Here is a 20,778-nt window from a genome sequence, read left to right on the forward strand (position 1 = left end):
GTTTAGTTTAATTACTAGAGTGAAGTGAATTAAACCAAATAAAAGGCCAGCTTAATTCAGGATGGGTGTTTACAAGTGGCTTCAAATTACTCAGTTCAGTTTAAATTCAGGCATTTATTTAATTTGATGAACTTTTCTGAATGTCCCTATGTAAAAAGCTGCCTGTAAGAACAGCTTTTTTTTGGTAAACATGCCTGCCTTAATGTGTGCATTTTTGTAGTCTCGTCCTGTTCTGCTTCCAGTTGCGTGCTTCACCCTGTAATTTTATTGTCGTATTACATTTTATTTACAGTGTGAAATATGACCTCTTCTTAATCATTCATGTGAAATTTATTATTAGAAACTCTGATTTTGCTTCCTAAATGAATGGGCAGAATGCACAGGGTGATACTATCTTGTCTATTCTTAAACAGAAAACCTTTGCTAGAAAATAGGCTTCTTACAACAAAGTTTTCTTTCTTTTTAACTTAAACCATATTTCTGCAAAGGGATTCTCCAGCTCATGGTTATGTTACTTTGAAGAACTGGGGTTTAAATAAGGGTCTGCTTCTGTTCTTTCAGGTTTGTTGACAAGATCTCCTTCAACTATATCGCTACAATGATTTAGTCCCATAACATTTGTATGTCATACATACTGACTTTTGTTACAAGGATAGGCAAGCAGGAAAAGCACATATGTAGTTATAATTATTTTAATTTATTTGCTCACATTCACAACTCTGAGCATAAAAATTATGCTGAGATTCAATTCTGCTTGTGTTCAGGGATAACTGTTTCTGAGTTTAGCAATGATTTTGTAAGTACTTCTCCAGATCTTGTTGGGTTAGAAGCATAACCACTGTTCTCTTTTTGTTTGTTTTTTGGTAGGATGATGAAGTGGTTCTGCAGTGCACTGCAACTGTTCACAAGGAGCAACAGAAATTGTGTCTTGCTGCAGAAGGATTTGGCAACAGGCTTTGCTTTTTGGAATCCACATCAAATTCTAAGGTATTGCAGTGTTTTAAGTGTCCTGGATGAAGCAAGGATATAGTTATAATGTTGCTTGCTTTGATGTACTATGCACAAATCTGTCTAGGAGAATGGACAAATCAAATCTATTAATAATAGAAGGGATATTTAATCTCCCTTTGAAGTCTAATTATTCCTTTGTCATGGCCCTTTGGTTGGACTCTAATTCTGTGCTTTTTGTTTGGGGCTCACTTAAAAACTAGTTAGCTGCAGAAGTCCATCTCAATAATGTACTTTTTATTTTGGTTGTCTGAACTCAGTTGTATTAAGCCTCAGTTTTGTGTACAACTCGGACACATTTGTTTGCTCTGATTTTAAGTCCACAGGAAAGACAGTGATTATTCTATTTGTGATAAGTTTTTATTCTGTGACATTTACATTGACATGATTATTACTTTTAAGTCCTTCTGAGTAATAGTGCAAGTATCAAAATTAGCTCGTCTAATCAGTTTGTTATCTAAGCCTACAACAACTCTGCTATATATGCAGTAGATACAGTAGTTTGAAAAATTAACTTTGCTATTTGTTGCAAAGGAGGGGTTTTTGTTTCACAACCACGTATGCTCAAATAAATGTTTTGAAGACAAAAACGTGCCTTCTGAGGGCAGAACTGGTTTTGTGACCAAAGTAATGGATATTTTATTTATACAAAGGGAAGACTGTTGCTTAACATATTTGTTTTTTCTTCAGCAAAAAAAAATAAATGTTTGATGAGAAAATAAAATAAAGGTAAAGCATCTGGAAATACATTTAGAAAGATTTAGAACAAAAAATGACGGTTTTTATCTTGCCAACTTCTATAACATCACTTTGATTCTCTCTGATACATTGCAGAGTAATGCTTCATTTTCTGTCTCATCATTTTGAATGTATTATTCATAATAATGAATTTTTCACTAGGATATTAATGATTCATTATAATAGCAGTGATCTTGATGAATTCATTTGTGCTGCTCTGTTTTAAGTGAATCTTTTTAACAATAAAAATATGCTGGGATGGAAGTGGTTGCAGTACTAGTTGCTTGTAAGGCCAGAAAAATCTATTTAATGAATTTATTATCATTCAGTAAGCTTGGATATTAAATCTACAGTGTCTCTCTCTCTCTCTCTCTCACTATATAAAACTCCTGAACATTCTTGTCTTTAAGACATTTCATTCCAGTTTCCTATGCTTTCTTGTTGATGTTGCTTTTTCTCCATGTTTTGTGAAGCAATGTTTATTCTGCTCATTCTGCATGAGCTTGGGGGAAAAAAGCAAACAAAAGAAAACCCATGCAGCTCATCCTTGTTTTAATTTTTAAGGGCTGACAGTTTCTAGGATGAGCTCTTTTCAAGTCATTTGGAGATATAAATACTGAGGGAGCCATAAAACTACCAAATCCTTAAAGCAAAGTTGCCTGTAAATAAGAGTAAATAAAAATGTTTTTCTTCCTAATGTCTGTGTCCAAACAGTGTTACTATTGTGTTATATAGTGCTATATGTGCTCTATATATATAGCATAGAAAATATTGCAAGAGGCATAGGATAATTTCAAAAAGGTTCCAGCAGAGTTCTTGAGCCAGTTAAAAAATTTTGCTGTGTGTCTTTGAGACTATTTTCCAGTTGTAATGGGATTGTGATGCACTTTAATGCAAACAACAGTGCGGCATCTGAATTACAGCCAGGTATCAAGGGCGAGGTACCAAGCCAAACACAAGTAACAGACCTCAGCTATCATCCTGGACTTGCATTCTTAAGAATGCCTGATGCAATCCCCTGCTTTTCTTTAATAACCTTCAAGATGTGGCTGCTGGTGGTATAGCCAATGTTTTATTAGCACGGCTTATTCGCATGCACTTTCTTGCCCTAGAATCATTGAATAATGGTCAAATCGAAGATATACATTGATAGACTGCTTTGGCAACTACTGACTATTAATACTTATCCCATTACAACAGTAACACTGGCAGGCCCATTATGAAAATTGCTTAATGAATTTTATTTTCTTCTGTTCAAGTCTACAACACAAGTGTTTCTTTGGAGGGTTCTATAGATTCCCTCAGTGTTAGAGAACAACAGATTTTGAAAACATCATACTAACAAAAGATGGATGATGATAGTTGGGCTAAATTAGCAAACACTTTAATAAGCATTATCAGTCACATGTGTTCGCATTTCAGAACTGTTTCCAAATTCCACTTTCTTCACTTGTTTTGGAAGCAATCCATGCTTGTCAAATCACTTCACTGAGCAAAAATATTCTCTTTAGTTCTTAGCTCTGCAAATCTATTGTTTACTGTATATCTTGTAAGGTGTTTGAATTTTAAATAAGGAATTCACTCATGTTTAGAGCTATGTTACAGCTTGTTTTTAGGCTTGAGGTTGGTTTCTTTGTAGCAAATGGAGAGACATCTTTTGCTATTGAATTTGATATGGGACTCTTTCTGAGGAGAAATGCATCTTATCACAGAATGGCATTTTATGGAATCAAATTTCAAAGTACAGTTATATTTCTAAGTTTGTGAATGTTTTTGTGCATTGAATTGGTCATTCTTACAGGAAGAGAGTTGAGTTGAGAGTTGGGATTGTTTAGCCTAGAGAAGAGAAACCTCCAGGGAGACCTTATAGCAGCCTTCCAGTACTTAGAGGGCCGACAGGAAAGATTGGGAAGGACTCTTTATCAGGGAGTGTAGTGATAAGACAAGGTGTAATGGTTTTAAACTGAAAGAGGGTAGATTTAGATTACATATTAGGAAGAAACTCTTCACTGTGAGAGTGGTGAGACACTGGAACAGGCTGCCCAGGGAAGTTGGGAAGCCCCATCTCTGGAAGTGTGCAATATCAGGTTGGATGGGGCTTTGAGCAACCTGGTCTAGTGGAAGGTTAAGGTCCCTTCCCACCCGAACCATTTTATGGTTCTATATAGTCTAGCAAGTGCTGAGTAAAGGGGAAAACCAGTAAGTCCAGGCTATGCAACTTTTAATACAGCACGGGAGGCTATTGTCCTTCTTTGCTGCCAGGGCACACCGTGGGCTCATGCCCACCTTACTGCCCTCAGGCTGTTTTCTGCAAAGCTGCCTCCTGGGCAGTCAGACCCCAGACTGGGTCAGAGGGTACTGGGTCTTTTTACAGCAACTGTATTCTTGATTTGAAATTAATCATTTGAGCCAGTGGAGTGGATTGCAGTCATGAAGGACATGCAGAGGGACTAGATTCTGTATTAGCGATAGCCTTGGAGAAATCAGGGATGTGTCTTTATAACTGTTCCTTTGAATTCTAGCAGGGACTATTCTCTAGCTTTGACTGATAATGGGATAAAAGCTATTTTGCAATTTATGCATTAATTATGAACTATTTCTTTCATTATTTTAACTTGGGAAGGCAAGTAAGATTGGTTGCTGCAGTTACTCTGTAAATGCAGTTTATCTTCTTCTTTCACAAGTACAGCAGCTTCCTGATTGTTGTTCAAAGCATGTCACCAAATTCCTCAAAATGATCCCATATCTTCAAGAGCAAAATAATAGATAAACAACATGTCAGGTCTAAATTGCATGCAGTTTTATTAATAGGAGACAGCTCTTAGTATAAAACAATCAGGTTGGTACAAGATAAGCACAATTACCTCAACTATAGAGCTGTATTAGCTCAAGTGAAAAATAATTATATTTCAATGTCTAACAGTTTCAAAGCAGACCTATCTCAAAATAGATGTTGTTCTAGGGATAGGTTACATATTCCAAATGTAGAAGAATATCAAATATATAAACAATCAAAATTTTTTAACATTCAAAAAGTTGCAACAGCAAGAATAACAAAACCCAAAGATGTGCTGAAGACAAAATTTAAAATGCTTAGTTTCCTTATCCCATTATTTCTCTAGCAGGTTGTATTAAATCTATAGCATAAACTTTAATTTCTTAAGTAAAAAGAAGAAAATACAGGATAGTTGTCAGAAAAAAAGGAAAAAAGAACATAAACTCATTTTTTTGACAATGGTCATAGAATCATAGAATGCTTTGGGTTGGAAGGGACCTTTAGAGGTCATCTAGCCCAACCCCCCTGCAGTGAGCAGGGACAGCTTCAACTAGATCAGGGTGCTCAGAGCCCCAGCCAACCTGACCTTGAATGTTGCCAGGGATGGGGCCTCTACCACCTCTCTGGGCAACCTGTGCCAGTGCTTCACCACCCTCATTGTAAAAAATTTCTTTCTTATGTCTAGTCTAAAAGGTCTATAGGTAATTTTGTTTCATCAGTGTTTGCTGTACTTTTAAATCTGTCCCTTGTGTGGAAGACCATCCCTTTTATTAAAACAGGAATTATGAATAGTTAACATATCTCAATGACTGTTGTTACTTTTTATATATAAACAGATTGCTAATATGAGGAAGTCCATTCATTAAAAGATTATGCTGTCTGCTATTGAGGTAATTTTTCTTCATACCTAAATAATGCATGGAGTCTTGAAAAGCAAACAAGCTTCTCAAAACTATACTGGTCTGTGGTGCAGAATGAAAAATACTCAGCTCTGGGCCAGTTGCAAATGAGGTTTTAATCCCTTGTGAATCACTGCACAGCAGAACATTGAGAGTGAGTTACGCTTTTCTAATGGCATAAGGTGTTTTTTTTTTTCTCCTTGTTTTTATGGCAAGTGGTAAACTCACATACTTTAATTCCATGATGCTTTGAGGTATACAGATCCCGTTACATCATTAAAAAGGACCAATAAAAATTATGTCCTTTTTTTTGTTTTTCCTCTTGAGCTTTCAGCAATTTGGACTTGAGAGAAGGGATAACATAGTGAGGGGTTTTGAAGACCTAAAAAAACTTCACAATTTTTTTTTTAAGAAGGCGGTGCAATGTGTGATCCTATGGTTTGAACTTTTCACTGAGCTGTGAATTACATTATATATATAAAGCTACAGTGCTGAGAGAAAAGTCCAAAAGCTTATTATACCCTTGATAATTCTATTTCTAAAGTGAGGAAGGGCTTCACATGGGGGTAGGGCTTTGATAACTTTTTTCCATTTTTGCTTTTGAAGAGTCACTTTTCTCCTGTGGCAGGGCATGGTTGCAACACTAGGAAAGGCTCTGCAGATTGGTGTTGGACTGACGTCGGCCAGTCGGCTGGGGCTGTCTGCTCCATGACCCAGAGCTACATATACCAGTGATGCTCCATTCTTTGTTGGTCCCTAGATGCTACTCTTGTGTGAGGGGATAGAAAATAAACCCTGATGGTAAGACTGGCATGCTGTTTCTTGTGCTGCCTAATACCAATTCTTTCAGTTTTTTCTTTGCCCTTTTTTTTGGTCTGTTTTCAACAAGTAGGCCAATCAGGAGGAGCTGGATAGGTGGCTATGCTGGAAGGGAAGAGGAGAATGGGGGGAGGAGGGACAGAGAAGAATGGTCACCTGGCAGAGACAAGGTTACAAGAAAGTATGATTCTCTAGTATTTACACAAGCAATTTCCATGCCAGCAGTCAAATTCTGTATGGATGTGTCTATAGAAGGGTGTAATCCTGAATGGTGGGCAGGGACACTGGCCTGAACTCCTTTAATCTGATTGCTTCTGGGAGAAAAACTCTTTTCTCCATTTGTCTTCCAGACTGTAAGATCTGAAGGCAAGGATTCCTTTTTTTTTTTTTTTTTTTTTTTTTGTTTTTGTCTTGTACAGCAAACGCTTGAGCATGTTCTCAGTGGCCAAGGCAAATAATCTTTCTGACTCCAGAGAAACTGAGTCTGAAACTGACAGCTGAGAAACAGTACCTGTGCTGTGCACAGTTTTTGATTGGGTAAATCCAAATGTATAACAAAAGCATGTGGTGTCCATTAATGTATGGATGCAAGTAGATGCTTTTTGAGCAGTTACTGACATGAAGAAATACTATGTTTTTTTTAAAATTTGATGCACACTGACGAATCAAATCAGTGTTGTCTGCTTGTGTTTACAGTGGATCATTCTGGGCATTTGCTATATGCTAAGAATTTTTTTACTTTTGATAGTTGCTGTGGTTCCTTTCTGTGCTTATGTTTCCATTGCATCCTTCTAAAAAGGTCAGAAAAGACTGTCAGGGCTTTGGCAAGGCTTTGTAGTTGCACCTCCAAGGACGTTTTAATTGCCTTTGTGTCATGTTGCCAAAATGAATGTTCATATTTAATGGCAAAGATGACACTTAATCTTATGTAATCTCATGTTCAGAGGACTCCATTTAGCAGACGTTCACTAAGATGATTGATTTTAATAATTTAAATGAAGAATTAGTAAAAAATTTATGCATACTTACACATTACTTGCCCTACTTTACATACATAATTTACACCTAGGTAGAGGAAGTCTTCATAGGTGTAGATCAGGCAGGATTTTGTTCAATGAATAATTCTTCCCCCGTAAAATGCTTCCCTATAGAAGCAATGTAGAATCATAGAATCGTTTAGGTTGGAAAAGACCTTTAAGATCATCAAGTCCAACCATTAGCCTAACACTGTCAAGTCCAACCATTAGCCTAACACTGTCAAGTCTACCACTAAACCAATTAAGGGTAGAGTAATAATTAATTTCACGTTTCTTGGCTTGGTAGCTGGATTATTTTTTAATGAAAGTAAAAACTAGGAATCATTAAGGTTGGAAAGGACCTCTAAGATCATCAGTCCAACTGTCAGCCCAACACCACCATGCCTACTAAACCATGTACAAGTGCCACATGTATCCGTTTTTTGAACACTTCCAGGGATGGTGACTCCGCCACCTCTCTGGGCAGTCTGTTCCAGTGCTTGACTACCCTTTCCGTGAAGAAACTTTTCCTAATATCCAATCTAAACCTCCTCTGATGCAACTTGAGGCCATTTCCTCTCGTCCTATCGCTAACTACTTGGGAGAAGAGACCGACCCCCACCTCACTACACCCTCCTTTCAGGTAGTTGTAGAGAGCGATAAGGTCTCCCCTCACCCTCCTCTTCTCTAGGCTAAACAACCCCAGTTCCCTCAGCCACTCCTCATAAGACTTGTGCTCTAGTCCCTTCACCAGCTTCATTGCTCTTCTCTGGACACGTTCCGGCACCTCAATGTCCTTCTTGTATTGCGGGGCCCAAAACTGAACACAGTATTTGCGGTGCAGCCTCACCAGTGCCACCTACAGGGGCACAATCACTTCCCTAGTCCTTCTGGCCACACTATTCCTGGCACAAGCCAGGATGCTGTTGGCCTTCTTGGCCACCTGGGCACACTGCTAGCTCATGTTCAGCCAGCTGTCTACCAACACCCCCAGGTCCTTTTCAGCCAGGCAGCTTTCCAGCCACACTTCCCCAAGCCTGTACTGTTGCATGGGGTTGTTGTGACCCAAGTGCAGGACCTGGCACTTGGCCTTGTTGAACCTCTTAAAATTGGCCTCGGCCCATCGATCCAGCCTGTCCAGATCCCTCTGCAGGGCCATCCTACCCTCGAGCATATCGACACTCTCACCCAGTTTGGTGTCATCTGCGGATTTACTGAGGGTGCACTCAATCCCCTCATCCAGATTGTTGATAAAGATATTAAACTGGACTGGCCCTAAAACTGAGCTCTGGGGAACACTGCCTGTGACCAGCTGCTAACTGGCCTTAACTCCATTCACCACAACTGTCTGTGCTCAGCCATCCAGCCAGTTTTTTACCCAGTGAAGAGTACACCTGCCTGGGCCATGAGCAGCCAGTTTCGCCAGGAGAATGCTGTGGGAGACTGTGTCAAAGTCTTTGCTGAAGTCCAGGTAGATGACATCCACAGCCTTTCCCTCATCCACTAGGCGCGTCACCAGGTCATAGAAGGAGATGTAAATAAGAACATAGTGTGTTTCACTATGTATGTAGTTTTATGTAATACATAATTTATATAATTGTAAGTATTATATTTATTATTTATGTATATCAGATTCAATTTTTATTCCTTTTATATCTCATATAAATCCTGAACCTAAATACAGATGTGTAGCCATATCCAATGGACCTGATATCCTTGCAAATCCCCCAAAATAATGGAATTATTTCTTGAGATGGAAAGTGAATAATTTAAAATGAATGTGAAGCATTCAGACTATGAAAGACACTGGGTCAGATCTCCATGGATGTAAAGCAGCAACAGAAATATGGCTTTATATCAGCTGAAAATTGTGTGCAGTATTAGTAGGCATAATAATACAATTTAGCATGTCTGTACTGTCATCCGTAACGCAGGCAGGTTTTAAAAAGTAAACAAAATGTGTGATATCTTGCAAGGCATCACAGACTAAATAGTGTAATCATAATATATCCCGCCTAGGAAATACTATTATTCTTTTTGTTCAGATTGTATCTCCTGTTGAAGCAGATATTTGGAATTTGAAATACATAGAGGAATGCGTTATTCTGATGTTACAGAAATGTTCATTATCAAATCTAGTGTTGTCAGAAATATAGGTTGAGTTTTAGCTTCCTGAGGCACTATTTACTACCAAAAAGGAATTAAAAGCTCCTCCTATCTACAAAATGTACCTTTATAAACGGGAGAGAGTTTCATTTTCAATCACACCCACTTATTTAATATTTAAAAGTACAATATTCCTATAGGCCAGTTCTCTGGATACATCTACCTATAATTCTACTTTGTTTGTTGGGGATAACTCTGCATGCTTAATATTAGCAATTTCAAATCCATGCGGTTTTATTATAAGACTTGAAATGTATTGTGTACTTGGGATTTTTTTTTTCAAAATATGTTTTAGAAATATTAAAGACTGTTATCAATAAAGCACTTAAAAAAGAACCTCCAAAGGAAAGTACCAAAGACCTAAATATACTGATAGAATGGATGGCATGTAACCTGAAAATGTAGCAACAAAAGCTGAAAGATAGAATCAAATAATTTTGTAGTTAAGGGGAATTAATTAGGTGATGATAATACTCCAAGTGATAGCACTGATTGAGAGAGTAATACATATGATATGTATGCATACATCATGGCTGTTATCAACCAACCAATGCAAGACAAATTTCAAAATGCCCATTTTATTTTTAATAGTAATGATTTGTTTCACTGTTAGTAACATAGGCCATGCAATCAAGAAACTTAATATAAAGCTCTATTATTTGTGTAATTTAACAAACAAAACATGAGTTGTAATTTCTCCAGTCAAATAGGTAGCTCGCAACTTTTTTCATTATCTAAATGTCTGTTAAAGGCAAACAAACAAACCCTAAACATTTACAAAACCACATATGACAGTGGTGGGTGGTTTGTTTTTTTTTATTTTTTATTTTTTTTTTTTTTTTTAATTTTAGTGGAACAGATGTAGGAATTCAACTTCTGGTGTAAAATAAGTGAAGATGACCTGAAAAATCCCATTAAATCAGTTTTCCTTTATAACTGTGTATCCCAGTAACTGTTTAGGCCTCTCATTATTTAAAGATTAAAATATAAAAGAAGCAGATACTATGCTGGAAAATCTTGTCTGAGATACAGCTGTGACACAAGCACCATGATGTAAGAAGGTCAGATATGCAGTGTACAATCCTATAATTGGTTTGGTGAGTATTCTGCAGGCTTCTGAAAATCTGCCAGGTTTCTGTGATTTTTAGCTTCTTAGTCCTACCCTTTTTAGTACTGTTCTGATTAAAAAGGATAGTTGCTGTTATTGCACGATGGCTTTATCTATTTGCATTTTGAACGTTCTGTTCAAAGCAATGCCCTCACACAACTGCATAGTTGATGGGTTTTGGTGGTTGGGGTTTTTTTTCTCCCCATTTAGTATAAAAGTCTTCAGACTCTGAGTAATCGTGGGACTAGATGGTAAGGACTGGAAACAGGTTGTTTGACTTCACCAAATACACTAATTGTACTAAACACCATAAGAAAGTCCTTGAAGGATAAATTAAGTGATGCATAGAGCAAAGCCAGAATATTTTGAGGTGGGAGTTCTTATTTGCTGTACATTCATGTCTGATGAAAGTTACAACCGATAGCTGTTCAATGCAAGCACAGCCCTGGCAGCTTTCAGGCTTGCTGCATTACCCTGGGTAACTGAACGTCACAAGGTTGCGCAGTCTCATATTCTGCTAAGTCCTCTAGAGCTCAGCGTTTTAAGTATTTTCTCTGATGGGTTTATAGCAGAATGTATTGCATTAGTACACGCGGAATAGTTACAAAGCAGTCGTCTGAATTTTAATTAGGCTGATATGTAGCTGCGAGTCTGAAAACCTGAAAAAATAGATTCATAAATGTTTTTCAAGCTAAGAGCACATGAAAGTGCAAATGCTTATTTTAAGCCCTTTAGACAAACATTGTCTAAAGTAGCAGTGTCAAATTGGCTATGCAGCCCTGCTCCATGCTTGAAATGATGGTATTGTTACTTTGTACTGAGTATTTTTAAGCACTGTTGGGCTAAATCTGGCTCAGCAGACTCCTGTGACTAATCCAAGCCCAATGGGCTCTCAGAAATTCGGACAAATAAATGCAGCCTCTTAGCGAGTGAATCTGTGTGTTCCTTTGAGGTACGTAATGTCAATCATATCTGAAATGAAACAAAACCAAAAAGAATGTAAAAGAACTTTCTTTATTGTTGTTGTTTCTTAAGACTTTGAAACTTTTATCTTTTGGGTGGTGATTTTCAAGATTCTAGGCTTTTCCTCCTGGTTACTTCCCCACGAAAAATGAGGAAGAATATTTGTGCTCTTTCAACAACAGAGGGCATGCCTTAACTTGCTATGATAACAAGAGTAATTGCGATGTTAAATGGAGGGTCTTAGTTATAAATAGTCTGGACTGGAAAGGGGACATAGGGCAAATGGAAATAGTTTGGAGGTTGAAGGTGTATGTTTTGTGTCCTTGTACTTGAAACCCAAATGCAAGTTGTTTTTAGTAGCTTTCCTAATGCTGGCAAGGGGGTTGCCATATACAAATACAAGCATAACTTTTTTGTCTTTCACAAGCAAAAGGACAGTTGCTTTGTTTTGCATTAAAAAAAGGCTAGATTGTAAAAGATGCTAGATGCTAAAAGAGGCTAGATGGTAAAAAAAGTGATTATGTTCTTAAAGGGTGTGCATAAATGCAGAAGGTCAGAGTTCAAGCTGCTTTTCCTGAGTGTTTAATTATTTTTGAATAATTGCTGAAAGTTTGCTGTTGGTTCATGTATCGACTGCATATCCGTCACTCATATCTACAGGTTCTTAAACTCTTGCTGTTTGTTTAAGAACCTGTAGATATGAGTGATGGACATGCAGTCGATACATGAACCATGAACCACGCTGACACCTCCGATCTGTTTTTTCTTACCAAACCAGCGTGTCTGTAATAGCTGGAGGATGGGAATAAATACCGTGGTTTCCCCCAATATGATTATTAGCTTAAGACGTCCTTCCTCTCCATCCTTTTTGGCTTGGCCTTTTCAAATACCATTTATAAGCCAAAAGGAGTTTTACAGTTCTCTGTGCCTCAGTGCAAGGATCTTGTAAAGCAGTGATTGTGCGCAGTCTACTTTTGCGCTGTCTTCAATCTGGTAGTTGGGGAGTTGTGTGAGCTGGAAGGGGTTGAAGCTAATGTTCTGCTTAATTGAGTGGGAGACAGTTTTTCTTGTCTTACAGAAAGTGATATTTGTGTAAATATAGTGAGTCCCTGTGAATAACACTAATCAATGTTTTTGAGCTTTAACTCGTCAGAAGTTCTCTCTTCCCTCCCTACTGGATATAAAGAATGTATTTAGGAGTAGGAAGCTTGTTCCATCTTCCAGGTATTTGTACTCTTTTCTTGACATATTTACAAAGATACCATCCACACAGAGGTTACCTTTCCATGGGAACTGACTTTTTACATGCCATTAAAAAAAATGTAGGCAACTCATGTCACTGGGCTGATTTTGAAAGACTTATACAGTCTTCCTTAAAACAATCCTGTAAACTCTACCTCTATCCCACATCTAAATGCCTTTTAATGGTAAAAAGGAGTTAGGAATTTCAGGTTTTCTTGGTGTTTCCAGTATTGACTGGTTCTAGTTGCACAGTACAACATTTACAGCTGGTGATAAGGCAATTATTGAGGGAAATGTGAATCAAAATCACTAACAGCCATCATTCCAATGGCTTTAGATAATATAGGATGAATTAGTTTAGATAGTTTAGGATGCTATGCTTTCCAGAAAGGGGCAAAATAGTATTTTATAAAGAACGTCTTTCTGATGCTGCAGGAATCAAAGGGTAGTTGCTTCCTTCCATGTTCTAAAGCAATAGTACCCTCCCAACTGATAATATCCTAGATTTTTCCATTACTTGTTGCAGTAGCTACAAATACAACACAATCTCTAAGCAAAAAAGGGAACTGTGAAATTTTGAGTAATAAACATAAGATTAATATAAGGTGGAATTTGCAGGATCAGCATGAAGTTAAACAAAAAATGTTTTGTTAATTTGGATGTGTGCCTAGAACCTCTGTAGCACTGCTGATCCGATGAGATTTTTTTATTTTATTAATTAGCATGGAATTTTCCTAATTACCTTAAAAATTAACACATTTACACTGCATTAGGGTGATACAGTATTAGCTAATGTTCATCTAAGCTTCTGGCTATAGCAGCGTATGTTGTAATGGCTGTTGAGTTGATTGACCTGGTTTATCCATTGAGGCTGAAATGTAGGTGTATGGCTCCTTACCCAATGTCACTTTTATCTGTTGCTAAGAGTTTTGAATTTTCAGAGAACAGATAAGAAAGAAAAACAGCTCTCAGTAATGTAGATATGCTGGACTGATGTATAGTTAGAAAGGAGACCAGAGAGAGAGATGGAGGATAAGAGGAAAAAACCCTCTTTACTTATTCTTTTTAGAGGTGGATTGTATGAGTATTTTTATGTACGTAAATATCATACCAGGAATGACAACTTCCAAGCAGTTACAACAGTCTGCTCTGTTAAAAATAGCCTCATGACAGTTGACAGCTCTCAGGATCAAAATTGTTTCCAAAGAGCAAAAACTGGAAAATTAAAACATAAAACTTTCACAGTGTTTGCAAGCATAAAATAGAAGAATATAATTGTACTTATGTAACAACAGCCTAAGTAGAAACAGTTTTCTTGTGGATTTTTAAAGGAGATTGTGAAAGGGGTAAAACCCAAGAAGCAGTTTCCTTCTGAATGCTGTTACACCTTCAGTTTGTACAGCTTAAGTTTCAGGTAATGCATTTTTCTTTGCCAAAGAACTGTTCCACTGTCACCAGCAGATGACATTCGCTATTATCTGGAAATAAGAGTAGGAAAGGATTTTGGTCTTCACTGTTGTGCAACTCATATGGGGATAAAAACCAGTAACTCCTTGTGAGGAGACATAAGCTACTGTAGATGAGTGTTTATCTTTGATTTATCAACAGAAAGCATTCTTAGTGTATCAAGATTTTTTTCACTGCTGGGTTTGCCAAATGTGACACTTCATTTACCAGAGAATTCTGTACTCAGCAGTGTGAATAACGTAGGGGAACTTGTATATGTGACCACAAGAAAAGAATCTTTTTTAAAAAAATAAACTGATCAGTTGTTTAGGTCAGATTAACAAGATATGTAAAAATACAGGTGATTAGCACAGAGTGGCATAGGCAACCAACATGATTTAAAGGAACCACTGAGGACTTGGAGCTGGCTTGTGTTCTAGGCTTTGAAAATGAATTGACTGCAGTATTTGGATCCATCCTCAGTTCCACCACTAGCTGTTTTCCCTTGTGTTGGTCTCCTTTTCCCTTGCTTTTTTATTCCGGACCCTGTTCTGGTTTCATCCTCCTGGTATTCCTGTGAGTTTTCCAGTTTTATACCCTGATGCAGCAGTTCTGTGAACAAGGAATCTTTAGAGCTTTCAATTGTTAATAAGAAACTTTTCACAATGTGAAAAATGACATTTTTCAGGGAAGTAGAACTTGACCAGATTTTCAAAGTTTTTCCTAGAAAAAGTGAAAAGCATGCTTGTGACAAAAGGCCACTCCCTTGTCAAAAACATGAGGACGTTACAGTTTTTAGATATAGTATCATAAAAAGTTTTGAATGTTGAAAATTTCTCTGCTCTTGAGGGAAACAACTGTTTCGGATGGAATATTCTATAAATGTTCAGTCTTTTGCAGATGCTTCATACAGAAAGTGATGGTTTCAGACTGAAAAAGTCATAAACAACTGAGAGCAAGTTTTTGTAGGAGGTCGCCAGGCAACCTTTGCAGTCTGCTAATGATAAACACGCAGGAGCTTGACACTGTATTGAAATGTCCTCTCTTCTAGAACTGAAAGACCCATAATTCATTCTTTGTCTTTCCTGTTTCAGGATTTGGTGAATATGATTCGTCCTATTTGGCTGACAGGACTTGTTGTCAGAACCATGTATTTCTTACTGGGTCCATCTTTTTGATGTCAAGCTTGAAAACATGGGAAGCTATGGCTTCTAAAGTCCTAGAAATGGATGTTTTTGCTTGGTAATTTTGAGTGTGTTTCATCACTGTCACCAGACAGAATCTCATTTAAGTAGAAAGAACTGCCAAAGAGACTGAGAGGTACAAATTTAAATGTAACTTGAAAATAGATGGTGGGTTCAGTTTCTTTCAGGCTACTCCCACAAATAGGGCTACAGATGTTTTGCTTAAATTCTGTACTAAAATTAATTTTTTGAATCCTCCTACTTGGATTCTCAAAGTTAGGCATCTAGTAAATGTCCTACTTTTAAAAGTTACGAACACCCGCATCTTATTTTTTGACAATGATAGAAACTGGATGCTTTGTAAATCAGGCTGCTTAGGTGTTTTTTTAGGCACTGATGTATGAATATTTAGTATACAGTTAGAGATGAAATACCTGCAAGTCCATTTCATTGGGAGTTTGGTTAGAAGAGAAACAAAAATATCCATGAGCCTAGGAAAACAACTAGAAAACTTGCAAATAACTAGGAAGAGAAATAAAGCTGAGGTAAAGCTGCTTTTTCTTAGAGACAGAATTGTGTTTGCTGATGCTATTTATTATTTCTCAGTCTTATACTAATATCTATGGGAGGCAGAAGTTCAGTTTACATTCACAGGATTATTTGCATCATATTATATGAGCAGGTCATACGTTATTGTGGCTTGTTAGCACTGTGTAATGACAGCAGGACTGAGTTTTGCATCTCAGCCTATTGCTTTCATTGTCATCACACTAGAGTATGGTGTGCTTGTAAATACTATTTCAGCTTTTAGTGAATTATTATGTAATGAATACATCCAGTATCCACCATTCAGCTGTGGGTTGGACTAGAGCTAGAGATATTTTTAAATAGCATTTCAAAAGCTTTGCTTAAAGCACCTTTTTAATAAAGGGTATGATTATCTAATTTGCAAATCTGCCTCCCACAGAGTAAAGCATAATTTACTATGCAAATATAACTACAGAAAATTAGTGTACACAATAAATATAGTTTAAAATGGGAGAAAGAATAAAGAATTCTAAAATTTTTGAAATAACCCAGCAATTTCTCCAGTAAAATATATGCTTTAAAAATTGCAGATGAGAATTACATTATTTTAATTTGTCTAATTTTGCTGACTGTAAGTGCTATTACAAATAATGTTGAAGGAATAATAGAAAAAGTTAATAGTAATTTATTATTTTTCTCCTAGCAGTACTGAATCTCCTTTTGAAATTTAATATACAATTTCTAGTTATTTGTGTTATAACCCATTTTTTTAACAAGCTACTTGCATGTTAGGTTGTAATTTATGAGTTACTAGATTCTCTAGACAAATAATTGACAATAAGACAAATCTTGTAAATGAGAACTGGCAGAGAAAATCAGTAATGTTTTAAGCTCTGATGAATACTGGAGTTGCTACTTTTTGCTTTTTAAGTCACCAGATGTATTTTATGTTAAAAACCATTATTTTATGTTAAAAACATTAAAATAGAATTGATTTTGCAAATGTGTCAAAAATAAATTGAAAAGAAATTGTTTTGAATACTGCCATTTTCCACTATCTTTTGGATCAAAGATAAGTGATACTGATTCCCTGCACTATCCAAGGACCTCATTACATATTCTGTCACAAAACAAAACAAAGAATCCTTTTGGAATATGAAATAGTTTTCTATGCCTTCCTTTAGAAAGTTACTGCAGCAAAGAAGAATACAATAAAAATTGGTGGAAATGGGGGATGAGGGTTACCATTGTGGTTATTTATGTCTCTTGAGACATCTGCTTTCAAGCACTGATCATTTTTTGGGGGTATAAATTGTGTTCTGCTCTCAAATTAAGGATTTATTATTGCCATTAAAGCATTGAAAATCTCCAGCTAGTTACAGGTTGTTTTGTTTTTTTTTTTAAAAGTGCATTGGTGGGTGGTTGTTAGACATGTAGCAAGATATTTTCTTTGAAATTCTTTATTATTTAATAGTGTATTTATAGTCTAGCACAGCAGTCACTAAAATATCTGCCTACACATTTGACCTGTCCTCAAAAAAGACTGGTATTGCAAACTAATTGCTACAGATTCTCATTGCAGCCCCTAGAATATGCAGTCACTTTCCAGACTGGGCACTAAAAACTACTACGTAATCTGTATGAAGGCATCTTTCAATAGGGAATGTTAGGCTGCCGTATAACACAATATACCTTTATTTTTCATATTCCTTTGTCCATATGTGAGGTAATACGAGAGATAAGGTAGATGATCAGAGGACCGGCAAAGACTCTGGTTTTTTTTTTTTCCTTTCCTCATTTTTATTTTTATGCTTTGAAGAGATGGAAAATGCACTTTGAATATTTTTTTTTTTTTTTAGTATATTTAAATGAGGGTTTAAAAATTACCTGGAATTATTATTTTTTGGAGGGAGCTATTCAGAATAGAAACCTTCAATCTGTGGCTGTATGCCAGCCTGAAGCCTTGTCTTCTAAATCCAGAGCTTTAAAAGCATCAGCATTAAAATGGACTTGGGGTTGAGCAGAGCTGTAACTGTCTGAGCTAAATATGTTGGCAGTTCTGCATCTGTCCCATGTATGTCCATGCTGTGATTGTTGTACACTGTATGCAGCCATGCCTGTTGGATCTTCAGTAGAGCAGATTTGGGTGAGAAATGGACAGAGAGGAAGTGTCCGATTCATACACTCACTGCAAGCATCAGTAGGTGCATCTTCCTTCAGCAATTAGGGGAAATACATTGCTCTCCAAGGGCCACCGAGTGTCTAGGCATTCATACAACAGAGATGAGGCAGGATAATGTGCTTTCCATTTTGTCTTGAGAAAAACTGGTTCTAACATTTTGCTAGACTGAAGGAGGTGCCTATTTCACTTAATTAAAGCAAGATGATCTCATACAGTTCTCCTTTATTGCAGTGTGGCTGCTCAAAATGTGCCTTACTCGCCTGCTATGAGAACTGCTGAAAAATGTTCATTGAGACTTCAACTCCTCAGTTTTAATGGGGAGGGAAGAAAATGCTCATAGCTGTCTTGAAAGTAAAGGAGAATGGAATTGATGAAGGATGAGTTGTCCTAGTTATGTTGACTTGATCACTGTGTGACATCGTGCAGGATTTTCTGTATTTTAGAGTGTATAACCTGTAGGGTAGGTTTAGTAGTAAAAAATTTTGATAGGTCACAAAATTGTATGTGTGAGAGATATTCTGCCAGCAAAAGTCTTGCTTTAAATAACAGTAATAACGGTAGGAACATTATTATGGAAACTTTGCTTATATGTACTTGCTTATAACCAAACAGACATAGAAAATGTAGTTGTGGCTCCTTTCTGAGCACAGTGCAAGGAGCATCTTTTTCTGTTTTGTTCAGACTGCTGTTTGTCAGTCAGTCTTCACTGGGGAGAACTGAGGGTGAGCTGGACTGTCGGGCAATTCATTTCTGTGTGGTTTTCTAGAATGGAAAATTGTACTCTGCGTTTACCGAGCAGAAACAACACCTTGTAACGCGCGATCTTTGAGTGCTGTCTTTCCTGCTTTGTAAAATAAGAGCTTATGATAGTACTTACATTAAAAGGATGTTTTGAAGAGAATCTAATTAGTTGTCTGTTGGCCTAATACTAGCATGAAAAGGACTGTTGTAGTGTCTGAGTAACTAGAAAAGAAAAATGGTAATGAGAACATTGACAAGTAAGTAGAGGCCTGATTCTAAAAGAGTTGGCTTAAAAAATGTTTCATGCCTAAGTATCATTGTGTAAGTCAGTCAAAATCCCATGCAAAAGAGGATGCTATTTAATGCTTTTTGATCTGGCTAAAACTTTAATTTAAAATACCATTTTACAATAATTTTATTGAAATATAGGTAGCGAAAGATCTATTAGTTAATAAACAGACTTGAGTTACTGTAATTAGGAGTGACGAACAGTGATGAATGAATTTAATAAGCTATTAAGAGTGTGAGGTATTCTGAGCAAACTAACTTTTGAAAAAGAGGGAATGAAGTGGTTTTGCAGCTACCTTTTACAGTTTAATGTTTGAGGCCTTGGAAGAGGCCTCTTCAAACAACACAGTTTGAATAAATGTGCAGTTTTATAGCTTTAGCAGTAAAAGCATTCATGGTGTAAAAAAATGATTTCCAATAGTCAGTAAAAGTATTCCTAAACTAATATATGCAACTAACATGAAAAGAAAAAGAGAAGGAACATGAACGAATTTCTGGAGGCAAGAAGAAGTGTGTAGGGGTTGCATATTCTTCTATTAACAGAAGAAAAGATCCCCACATAAAAATCTAATTTTACTTTGCTACTTTGTAACTTAGACATTGCTATTACAAACCTGTTTCAATTTTATTACAAATTTTTATGATAGTCTGGAAAATTAGATTTTCAATAGCTCAATGACTTTTTTTAGTCATGCCAAGTTAAATATTTATTTTTAAAAGACTCTAGTTTTATCCCACTTAGAATATGGTGAAGCATATTGCCCTGCAAGGCCGAGAAGCTACTGGCTTGGCCTTGACACTCAGCATCTAATGTTTCTGCTACAGAAAACTCATCTTGACCTGGAGACCATCATAAGGATGAGGTCTGGCTACTGCCAGTAGCCTAAAAACTGAATTTTGTTTCCTCCACAAGCTGAGCATAGTATCTAAGACATATGTTCCATACAGTAATGTCCAAGCAGAGATTTCACTGCTTTGCTTGGCAGCCTTTGACAGTGTTTTCTGCTCCCAGGGTGAATTTTTCTCCATAATACCTAATTGTAATTTTCTTTGGTACAACTTATATTGCTGCCCCTGTTCCTTTCAAGGAGCACCTCCAAGAAGAGCCTGCTTCCATTTTCCCTGTCATCACCAGTAGATTTATAAAGAGAACCATAAGATCCCCCTCTCCTCTCTCTCCTCCATCCAGGCTGATTGAGCTCAGCTCCCCCAGCCACACAGCGTGAGTACGCCAGCCCTGCCAATCATGGTGATCCTCTGCTGAACTTGATGCAGTTTATTGGTTTCTTTCTTTTATTGCAACTGGGACCCAGTACCCCAGGTGTCAGCTTGCAAATGGTGAGCAGACAGGAAGAATTGCTTCCATTCGCTTGCTGGCTAAGCCTTAACTGTTGCAGCCCACTACTGGCTGGCTTTCATAGCCTCAAGGATATAGCAGATCTTTCAGATTCATGGAGAGTGAGGGAAAGTAGAAGCATTGGAAAGTGCTATTCAGCAAATCTGTCACTAATGGGATCTCATGTTTTTCTTTCACCTAGAATGTTCCACCTGATTTGTCCATCTGCACCTTTGTGCTGGAGCAGTCTCTGTCAGTACGGGCCCTCCAGGAAATGCTGGCTAACACAGAAGAAAAGGCAGAAGGGGTAAGTTTTTAAATAGTCACTTTTTTTCATT

At 37.1% G+C, this 20,778-nt stretch overlaps 1 protein-coding gene across 1 annotated transcript in view; it reads left to right on the forward strand.

Moving 5' to 3' along the window:
* Positions 1-20,778, forward strand: part of RYR2 (ryanodine receptor 2) — a 456,789-nt gene that overhangs the window by 119,549 nt on the left and 316,462 nt on the right. Inside the window, exons 2-3 of the mRNA XM_075706907.1 lie at positions 868-987; positions 20,643-20,747. Coding sequence (XP_075563022.1) covers positions 868-987; positions 20,643-20,747 — 225 coding nt within the window. The remainder of the gene's footprint in view (positions 1-867; positions 988-20,642; positions 20,748-20,778) is intronic.

This window comes from Pelecanus crispus, chromosome 3 (assembly GCF_030463565.1).
Source record: "Pelecanus crispus isolate bPelCri1 chromosome 3, bPelCri1.pri, whole genome shotgun sequence".
In the NCBI taxonomy this organism is placed as follows: domain Eukaryota; kingdom Metazoa; phylum Chordata; class Aves; order Pelecaniformes; family Pelecanidae; genus Pelecanus; species Pelecanus crispus.